At 31.7% G+C, this 10,245-nt stretch overlaps 3 protein-coding genes across 3 annotated transcripts; 1 reads left to right on the top strand and 2 right to left on the bottom strand.

Moving 5' to 3' along the window:
* Nucleotides 1-293: 293 nt before the first annotated feature.
* Nucleotides 294-4,274, bottom strand: Set8 (SET domain containing 8). Its single transcript, XM_070651664.1, has 5 exons — nucleotides 3,868-4,274; nucleotides 1,448-2,405; nucleotides 989-1,217; nucleotides 740-930; nucleotides 294-571 (listed from the first exon to the last, which is right to left on the bottom strand). Exons 1-5 carry the CDS (start codon nucleotides 3,875-3,877, stop codon nucleotides 361-363), a joined length of 1,599 nt encoding a protein of 532 aa, XP_070507765.1. The 5' UTR covers nucleotides 3,878-4,274; the 3' UTR covers nucleotides 294-360.
* A 671-nt stretch (nucleotides 4,275-4,945) lies between these two features.
* LOC139099219 (STING ER exit protein) lies at nucleotides 4,946-5,839 on the top strand. The gene has a single exon (XM_070651626.1). The coding sequence runs from the start codon at nucleotides 5,088-5,090 to the stop codon at nucleotides 5,757-5,759; it is 672 nt and encodes a 223-aa protein (XP_070507727.1). The 5' UTR covers nucleotides 4,946-5,087; the 3' UTR covers nucleotides 5,760-5,839.
* SMC1 (structural maintenance of chromosomes 1) lies at nucleotides 5,750-9,857 on the bottom strand. The gene is made up of 3 exons (XM_070651625.1): nucleotides 9,628-9,857; nucleotides 7,924-9,568; nucleotides 5,750-7,772 (listed from the first exon to the last, which is right to left on the bottom strand). The coding sequence occupies exons 1-3, from the start codon at nucleotides 9,737-9,739 to the stop codon at nucleotides 5,867-5,869; spliced, it is 3,663 nt and encodes a 1,220-aa protein (XP_070507726.1). The 5' UTR covers nucleotides 9,740-9,857; the 3' UTR covers nucleotides 5,750-5,866.
* Nucleotides 9,858-10,245: the final 388 nt, after the last annotated feature.

The raw sequence follows: 10,245 nt of genomic DNA, 5'->3' as shown, positions 1-10,245 counted from the left end.
ATTTAGATTAGCTGCTGTGCTTTATCTTATATCTTTAACTGGGCATTTTCGGATTGAATTTAATATCGACTAATAATTATCATTGCTGATGACTTTTGGCACATTTTCTGAATGATATGCACTAAGTTAAACTGCAATTCCTCTCTCAAAAAATCATTAAAATCCTTTTAATTTATAAAAGTCCAAAAATATCAATTTTTAACATCTACATAATTAATAAGCAATAGTAATTTCTATGCATCTTAAAACGATGAAGAAAGAAAAAAATAAAAAAGTATTAAGACATGGAAAAATTAAGCGTTAAAAAATTTTCTGTTTCTATGAATTTTCAACTTCGTTTTACAATTCATAAGAAAAACATTAAAACGCGAGCCATGGATGATGTATTAGCGATTCCTTTGATCTATCGCCATAATCATATGTTAATTCAACTCCAGCAGGGAGATCATCTTTTGCTATTAGAACTAAATGTGGATCTTTTCCAATCATCACGGTCTTCGTTATCAGATTTCCATTTCGGGAATGATTTACTAATCGGCCTAACTTTCCAGTCTCTTTTGTTGCATCAATACTAGATTTTGGATGTAAAATGTTCATATATTAGTTACTGAATTAATAAATTAAAAAGAAAATTTAACGATCTTTTTGAATTCAAATTTTAACGGAGTTTAAAAATTTAAATTTAAATTCGTTAAAATTTTGAATATCGAAAAACCGTTGAGGTGGAAATTAAACTCACCAATATTGTTGATCATTATGCTTAAAATAGTACATATAACAACCCGTATTATCATCTGCTGCATACTTTTTCTCACGTCTATTAGCTTCGGCCATGGATATAAGATCGCCAATATATTCGACAACAAATTCACCTCGTTGAAACGGTCTCGTTGTGACAATTCCGCGGCCTTTACATGGAAATTCTTTAACCTAGAATGAATGTAGATATTAAGCAACATGAATGGATACAATAGCAACAGCTACTTACTGCCAATCCTTCCTCTCTCTCCTCAAAAATAGCCTGCTCGATATTCCTCATACGTTCTGCTTGTACTTCCTTCTTTGTTTTTCGCACACTTCGACGAACTGTGAAGAACTCTGTGACTTTCTTATTGTTATCTGTTGGTGGTGCAGTCTTTACTGGTTTTGCCTCTTCAGGCTTCTTAATGTCATAATCGTGGTCTTGATGAACAACATCTTGACTTGATAATGGAAGTCTGTAAATGTTGTTGAATTAATTATTGGAATTAAGAATGTGCTGGATGAATTTTTTTTGTGCACATAAATTAAGCTACTTAGAAGCAACAAGATCAATAACCTCAAAAATTAATGACTCAAAGTCAATTTGTGAGGTTTTTGAACTCATTTGCAGCTGTCATTTTTGTGAAAAATTACGCGAAAAAATTTATGTCTTAAATTGAATGAGAAATAAGGCAATGAATCTTACTTTGTCTTTGCACGACTTCTTGACGGTTGAATAATTTCAGCATCTTGCTTATTATTATTATTATTATTAGTATGATGAACAACAATTGGTGCAACGTTGATTGTTGATGGACATAAAATCATTCGATGTGGTGTTGTTGGTTTATGACGTTTTCCAGTTAGATGTAATGGTGATTTGAGTAAATTATCAGGACCATCGGAATCACCATTTATAACAACACCAGAATCACTGGAATTACTGTCTGAATTAAGTAAGAATGCGAGTTTATGCTCATCTGTAACTGTATCATTATTATCATCATGAGATCCATTTACATTGAGTACTTTATTGATATATTCAGTTGGTGGCAGAGTTTGAAATTTTGTATTTATTTCAGTTGATAAGAATGATGTCTTTATAGTTGTTGATGTTGTTGTCACATTACTAACGGCTTCACTTTTATCAAATTGTAATTTTAACACTGGCTCTTGTAAAAATAAGTTTGAATTTGCTAATTGAGCTTCAGGCATTAAAATAGGTCCATTTGATGATAATTTCTGTTGCTTTAATTGTATTGCGTGATCCTCGATATTATTTGGTGGAACATTTTCTGTTATATGTTCAACAATTTCACAACTTGAGTCAAGCTGTATCGAGTCACAGCTATCATCTGAATGTGAATGTGATGAATGTCCATTCTGAACACGAATTATTCCATTGGCTGGTAATTTGGCAAAATATTCATTAATCTTTCTTGTTGAACGTGTTGCTGGACGAAATGGCTTAACTTTACCATTTACAAGCTTTCCAGCGCCATTTTCCATCAGTACACCATCAATCTTTGATTCTTTTCGTTTCGGACTACTAAATGCACTGTCATGTGCCTCAAACAATGCATTTACAAGCAAATTATTTGTCGGAAGTTTCTTTGATGGTGATGTTGCTGTACTGTTTGCTTTTTGAACTCGCGGTTTACGTCCTAGAATTTAATAAAATTTTAAAAATTAAGAATCAGTATACAGTATAACGAATTAGCATATCTGTGATTATGGTTATTACAAACTAATCCCACATTACTATGTCTGTTTGCATTTCATGTGTGGCTAAATAAAATAAAGATTTCTTCTTGCTCGATTTTGCGGACACTTGTTTTGTGTATTGGCATGATAATGAAAAATTAAAGACGCAATGAGAGTCGATTGCGTAATATGCGAAGAAAAAAGTGAAGGAAGTAAAATAAGATGCACAATTGTGTCTTATCTTAAAAGCAATTGATGAGCTGAAACATTTCTTCATTGAGAGAAAAATTGACGAGTCATGAGATGTAAGAATAAGGCGGAATTCAAGGTAATTAATCTTAATTTGTAGCTGGAATGCTAGTTATGTGAATTTTATGGACATGGATTTAATTAAAATGTTTACATGAAATTCAATGTTGGACTTGAAAACATTTGTATGGTTTTGGTGATATTCTAAATGGAATTGTATTGTTTTAGCCGTCAACATAAAACATTTGTATGGTTTTGACGGAATTTTAATTGGAATTGTATAGCTTTCAATATTTAATTGTCCAACTAAAACATTTGTACAGTTCATAAACATAAAATAATGTTTACAGCATTTAACCATCAAAACAGATCGAATGCCGACAGTAACGATGATTATTGCGTCACACAGAAATATTCGAGCATATGACTTTTTACTTAAAGAAAGACAAAAGAAGGCGATATGCAGTCAATTACATATGTTTTGTTCAGTAGGAAATGGCCCAATAAATAAATATCAATACGCGACATTAAACACACTATAGCGTAAGAAAATGCGTGTAAATGATTTTTTATTAATGTGATGTGATCGGATGTGATGTAGGTGATATTTTTAAACATTCTGTATAGTTCCATCTCACTTCTACCGGCCACGATAAAATGTTCTAATATCAAAAAGTGGTTATTTTTTTCTCGAACAAATTTTATTTATGTAAAATAGAGACAGCGAGAAGTTTAATATTGAAAACAAAAAAAAATTAGTTTTTGTACTGTAATAGAATCGTGCAAGCGAACTTTATGCATTTGGAAGGCTTGGAAGAATGAAATAAAAAAGAAAATCAAAAATAACATGGAATATGTATATTTTCATATATATTATTTTTTTTCGTGTAAAATGCGAAGCATTCTTTTACGCGATATAGTAGCTGGAACTTTAAAAAAGAAAGAGACATAGACATAAACCCCAAACAACTTCAAGGTCTAAACTATTTCCTAAATCTCTCGTAATTTTACAAACAAATATGATTAAATTATACATTGCCAATTAGTTGATTGACTTATGCTATTCTTGATGGATTTTATGGCCATCATTAATTCACAAAACTTTGTCAAACTTTTGAGCATTTTTTAGTGCGCTTCATTTTGTTTTGATCATTTTTCTGTAGTTTAACTTACCTCGAACCATTTTCCTTTGAGATTTATTGTACGAAACTTTATTAATCTTTTAGCTTATTTAATGAATTGATTCAGATATAATCGAGTTAACGCTGATAGTTATGAATTTTAAGATTTAAACACGTTCATTTTCTTATTTTTCTTTGTCTCATCCATCAAATTTTAATCACTTTTCAACTAAAACAATTGGATTTGTATCAATAACCAATTAGTTCACTTTTATTACAATTTTATCAATTGATTCAACTATATTAGATATTAGAAATATTATAATTAAAGTCTTTTTTTAACTAAAAAATTAAGATGATGCTTTGCGCTAAAAAAAATAGTTCCTGATCTTCAACTTGATAAAAACGCGTTAATATCAAACTGTTGATTTTTTGGAAAACTTAATTTAACTAGCTATATAGAGTTCTCCACACTTTTAAATATGTTTAATTTCTTTTAGAAACTTTAAAATACCGGAAAGTTTATTGTAAATAATTAAATTCAAGAAAGTTATGTTACTAAAATATTAAAATGAAATTTTTTTAACGCTTCTAGAGAAACAGCAAAACGCGTTCAAAATATCGCTCACTTTGCGCTCACTTATTTTGAAGTTGCTCACTTTATTAACGAACTTTTTGCTCAGTTTTTAGGGGGATTCTTGCTTATTTTCTTATGCATCGGTACTTTTCATTGTTTTGATTTGTGTAATTTGCCATCTGCTTTAAACGCATTCTGAGATTACTTTTAACACTTTTAAAATTAAGTAATTCATGGATTACTAAGATAAATGTCTGTTATGAAAATAACGGTTTTTTAAATTTTAAATTTATATGCGCAATCCTTGATCAATAATGGATTTTGTCCTAGCAAAAAATCAATAATTTATCAACTTTTTTAAAGTCAACACTAATTTTTACTACCTAATCATCATTATAATAATCTTTTTTACTTAATCAGCTTTCATAGCTGTATGAATAATGTCTCAAACCATCATTAGCAAGTATTTTAAGAAAATTCAGACAAAAAGACACAATCATAACCTCACTCATTATTTCAAAAAGTTTGCTAGGCAGTTGCTCACTGAAGAAAATCAAAACAAAAATATTGGAAAATTTACAATTTTTTATTAATTCAAGAAATAAAGTTAAATACAGGACTTTAGTACATCACAAACATAATATCATAACTAATCAAATCATCCAGTAAAAAGACAATTATCAAATCGTTTAAAAATGCCGAAAATCATATCAAAAAGTATAGTTTGTTCTGATTCATCAAAGGAAAGAGACGATTTTAAGCATGAATATGAGGAAGAACGATTAAAGACATTTTTCTGCCTCTGTGGACAGCTGTCATTGATTCTATCAGAACCAGAGAAGAATTCAAACAAGAGTATATCGATCCTAGAGAAACTTCCATTAAGGAAGGAAGATGGTGCAAGAGTACTTGATTCCACAAAAATAGCATACAAAATTACATGCAATCAAGATAATCCAGACAAAATCTACATCAAACGATCAAAAGGAATTGAAATGCAAAAGAGATTCAATTGCAAAAAGTGCAAACTTCCACTTTTCTATACATTCGATAATCCAGCAGTCACATTCATAATCTCAAAGTCAATAAGAGCTAAAGATTCACAGGATGGTTCCAAGAACGTCGCACCACAACAAAAGAAAGTATTTGTTAAGAAACAGATCAAAAATCTTGGTAAGTTCAGCAGCGTGACTGTATCGACAATTGAGGAAGAAAATGATGAGATTACTGAGAAGGAAATAGCCGAGTCATTTGCTATGAATGCTAAGATTATTGAGAAACAGCTGGAAAGAAGAAAGCAAAAAGCAAAGGATCAAGGAGAAGAGGAAGTTGTCAAAGTTAAGAAACCCAGAGGAACTTTGTTATAAATACAGCTTTTCTAAAATTTATTTGTAGACATTTAAATTTAAATAATAATTTTAATAAAAATCAATTAAATTACTTAAAATTGTTGTTATTAAGGATATCCTTTCATCTACTCATTACTCTCAAAATTAGTTAAATCATATAAAAATGCACGAGACACTAAACAATCCGATGGCTGTGGTGTGATTCCGATCAAAATATCTGCATGTCCATAAAACTCTTCCTTCAATGAAATGACAATTGTTTGTAAGTCATGCTGTTCACGGATATACTTAGCGACCTTTCCAATATTTGTGTTATCAAGTGCAGCATCAATCTCGTCAAGAACGAAAAATGGTGATGGATGATAGCTATGGATAGCAAAAAGTAACGCAAGTGCAGCAATTGTCTTTTCACCACCACTAAGATTACTCATTGGCTGGAAACGCTTGCCAGGTGCTACACAATTGTAGTTAATACCGTCAATGTAAGACTCTTCTGGATTGTCAGGATTCAAAAATGCTTGTGCAGCATCATTTCTCGACAATGCCTTATAAATTCCATCAATTGCTTCCGAAATGTGATTCAGGCATTTATTGAATCGAGCGATTCTCTCATTTTTGACTTTTTCGAATGCTGCCTTGGCTTTCTTAGCTTTTCGTTTTGCATTCTCAAATTCCTCATTTGTCGTTTGAATTTTTTCAGTGACTGCATCAAGTTTTTGCATTGCCTTTAAATTTGGCGTTTGAATCTTCTCAATTGTATCGAGTTTCTGCTGCAGTTCCTTATTAAGTGAGTCACCTGACTTTTTGACTTGATCAGGCTCATCAATATCCTTCAAATTTCTAGCCAACAATCGATAATCAACTTGTATGTCATTAATTTTTGATTGGATATTACTTGATGTTGATGGATCTGACGTGTCTTGGTCTGTTAGAAAATCATCGAGATTTCCTTTGCCGACCACTGGAATCTGGATGTCATCCATTTTACATTGACGCAGGATATTCAATCGTTCATTCCTTTTTGTATCAATTTTATTCTCAATTGATTGAATTTGATGGGAAAGTGAGGCAATATCCTTTGCTAAGGAAGCAACATCACGACGTGCTTTGGATGTATCCTCTTCCATTTCATCGACAAGCTTCTTTTTATTCTGTTTCTCTAACTTTAAAGTTTCAATTTTCTCTTTATCTTTATCAATCTCATCACGATGACGCTTTTCAGCTTGTTTAAGCGATTCCAATGAATCTTCATCATCTTGAACTGTTCGTTCCCATCGCTGTACATTTTTAGATGTATCTTTGCTACGCTCAAAATCTAAATTTGTATTTATTCGGTCAATTTGTTGTTCAAATTCGGCAAGTTTCTTGTCACGTTCTTGCTGTAATACCAATTCACGGTCCTCATACTGACGAATATTAGCAACGCCAATTTTCTTACAAAAACTCTTGAAATATTCATCTTCGACAGTATTCATCTTTCCTTTAATTTCCTGAATCTTAGCATCACGATTCATCATACGACGTTCAATCTCGCTGATATTTGGTCCAATAAGGTCAAGCTCTTTTTGAAGATCGTTCATCCAACGATCATAATCACGAATTGTTTTGTCACTTGTCGACAAGTCATTTTTACTATATTTTAAACGGTTCTCAATACCTTTAATTTGAGATTCAATTGTTGTTAATTCACTCTGTTTTCGTGTCTTCTTCGTCACATCCTTAAGTTCCTCATTCAACTTCTCCTTCTGTAATTTCAATGTATTCATATGTTTTTCGTCCCAACGTTTAGCTTTTCTCGCCAAATCATGAGAACCACCAGAAATAATACCAGATTTTTGATAAAATGTTCCATCCAAAGCAAGTGCATCATATCGGCTACGATCCATTTCATATGCTACTTTCATAGCATCTTCAGGTGTCTCACAAACCAATGCATTATTTGTTGCGAATAAAACAGCTCGTTCTATATCAGGTGGATCGAATCTGAGGACATCATAAATTAAATGGACCCCTTTTGGACTTTGAATTGTTCTGTGGAAGAGATATAGATTGAATGAATTTTTAACGGATTTTTGAAATTCAAATGAATTTTAAAACATTTGTATGGTTCTGATTTTCAAATAAAATGTTACAAAACCGTACAAATTTTTTAAAATTCAAATTTAATCAGCAGACAACTTACCTTAGTCGTTCCTTTAACGGCTTAGCTTGTAAATAATCGAGAGGTAGAAAAGTTTCAACTTCCAATTTTTGATCTTTCAGCATTTGAATACATTTTCGTGCTGTCTTTTCAGTATCGACAATAATTGCTTCCATATATTTACCCAAAACCTTTGTTACTGCTACATTGTATCTCTTATTTGTAGGCTGACACATGTTAATCATTCGATCATAAACGCCAGGAATTTCACGTTTAAACATTTCAACGACTTCTTGCTTCTTTTTTCGGCGAGCATCTTCATGTTTGTCATTCTTGGCATCACCAAGTTGATCATTGACATCCTGAATTTCACGTTGTAGCTCTAATTGACGTTCACGAGAACATCCAACATCTTTACTCAATTCTTCCTTATTTCTCATCTGTTCATGCAGTTGTGCTTCACTTGACTTAATATGTTCAATTAATTTCTCTTTTCTCTTAACTGCTTCTTCCTTCTCACTGCTGTACTTTTTGAACGTTTCATCCAGCTGTGACTTTTTATTGATTTCAGAGTCTAACAAATCTTGTTCTGATTTCTGCTCTCGATTAATGCTGTCTAATTTTGCGAGATACTTTGCTGATTTGAGATCGGCTTGTTGCTTTAAACGATCATATTCTTTAAGGAAGTCCTGTTCCAAATGAATGTTACTGCCTCGTTTCTTTGAATCAAGTGCAATCTCTTGCTCGAAATTCTTCTTTTTATCAACAATTATTTTCAATTCATCTTCGAGCTTTCGGATGTCTGATTGATGTGCTTCATCTGCTTTTCGTGCTTGTTCGAGGGTTTTTAGAGCTCCATCAAGTTTCTTTTGTGTATGTGCGACTTTTTCCTTTGCTTTAATATACAATGGATGTTTCTTATTCATATCACTTTCAGCTTCTCGAATATCCTGCTCAATTTTAGCTAAATCTCTTGCAATCTTTCCACCTTCTTTCTTTTTGTCACGCAATACTTCATCGGCACGAGTCTTTTTGTCTTCCAGCTTTTTGGATTCTTGTTGCTTTGATTTATGATCATCATTATAACGCTGGATGTCCTTTTCATTATGGTATAGCTTGAATAAGTGAAATATAACTTGCTTTTCTGTATATTCCTCACGCAAGCGAGCATATCTTTCGGCTTCTTGCTTTTCTAATTTTGCTTCTTTTCGTTCAGCAGCAACGCCCTTCTTTTTCTGGTAGGTAAATTGTGTTTCTTCTTCAGCAGTCATCATCTCCTGCTTTAAGGAATTATATTCATCCTTAAGCAATCCAGATCCACTAATTTCTTCAAATAATTGAGTACGTTCTTTTGCATTTTTCATTGCAATATTCTCAACAGCGCCTTGAAAGACCAAAAAGTTCTTTGCCTTAACATTAATGCCCAGTTTCTCTAATTCTGTAGCATAAACTGAACTTGTAACACTCGAGCCATTAATACGATGATCTGAACCTGATCCAGATACTGTACGACAAAAACTGACATCGGTTCCATCACTTAATTTAAATTTTGCAGTTACTGATGCATGTCTGGATATTGGACGTCCAATGGATGCTCCGTGAATTAAATCTCCAAGTTTTCTGACACGAAGTGATGTTGTTTTCTCTCCCATAACAAATGAAATGGCATCCATAAAATTTGATTTACCTTAAATTATTAAAATACATTAGTATCTATTGATTAACAGTTTAATTAATGTTTCTTACCGCTTCCATTTGGTCCAATTACTGCTGTAAACTTTTTTAATGGGCCAATAATCACTTTTCCTTTATAACTTTTAAAGTTATCGATTTCGATGAACTCTAAAAATGCGTTCATCTTTTTTTGATGCTTCTACATCAAATGAACTGAAATATATGTTGATATTGTTGACTTCTATTAATTATTTTAATATTTTTATTTTTTGCAATTTACTGAAAAAGACGCTTTTTAGAGTGCGTTCAGTGTGTTTAAAAAGAGGAGGAACTGAACACTCATAAATCAATTCAAATTTTAAAAAACCGTTAAATTCTCAGTTTTACTTGATTTTGGTGAGAAAATATATGGAAAATAACGAACAAAATTTGAAAAGAATTATTCGTGTCAGTTACCTTTGCGATAATTTTAAAACTTTATCAAATTATAACTTAAAAAGTCAATGACATGAGCTCAGTATAAGCTAATACTTAAAGATTAATTAACTTTTACGTGATGATTGTAGAAAACATTGGAAAATGTGGATATAAACAGTTTATTTACATATTTTTTGACGTAAACAAACGATTTTCACGCGGATTATTTGCAATAACACGTTAAACCAAAGGAATCATTTTAAATTTTATCTT

Source organism: Chironomus tepperi, unplaced genomic scaffold (genome assembly GCF_022539635.2).
Source record: "Chironomus tepperi strain 1889 unplaced genomic scaffold, CSIRO-AGI_Ctep_v1 contig_465, whole genome shotgun sequence".
Classification (NCBI taxonomy): Eukaryota; Metazoa; Arthropoda; class Insecta; order Diptera; family Chironomidae; genus Chironomus; species Chironomus tepperi.
Note: the sequence above shows the minus strand (reverse complement) of the source record. Positions and strands in the feature narration are given on the sequence as shown.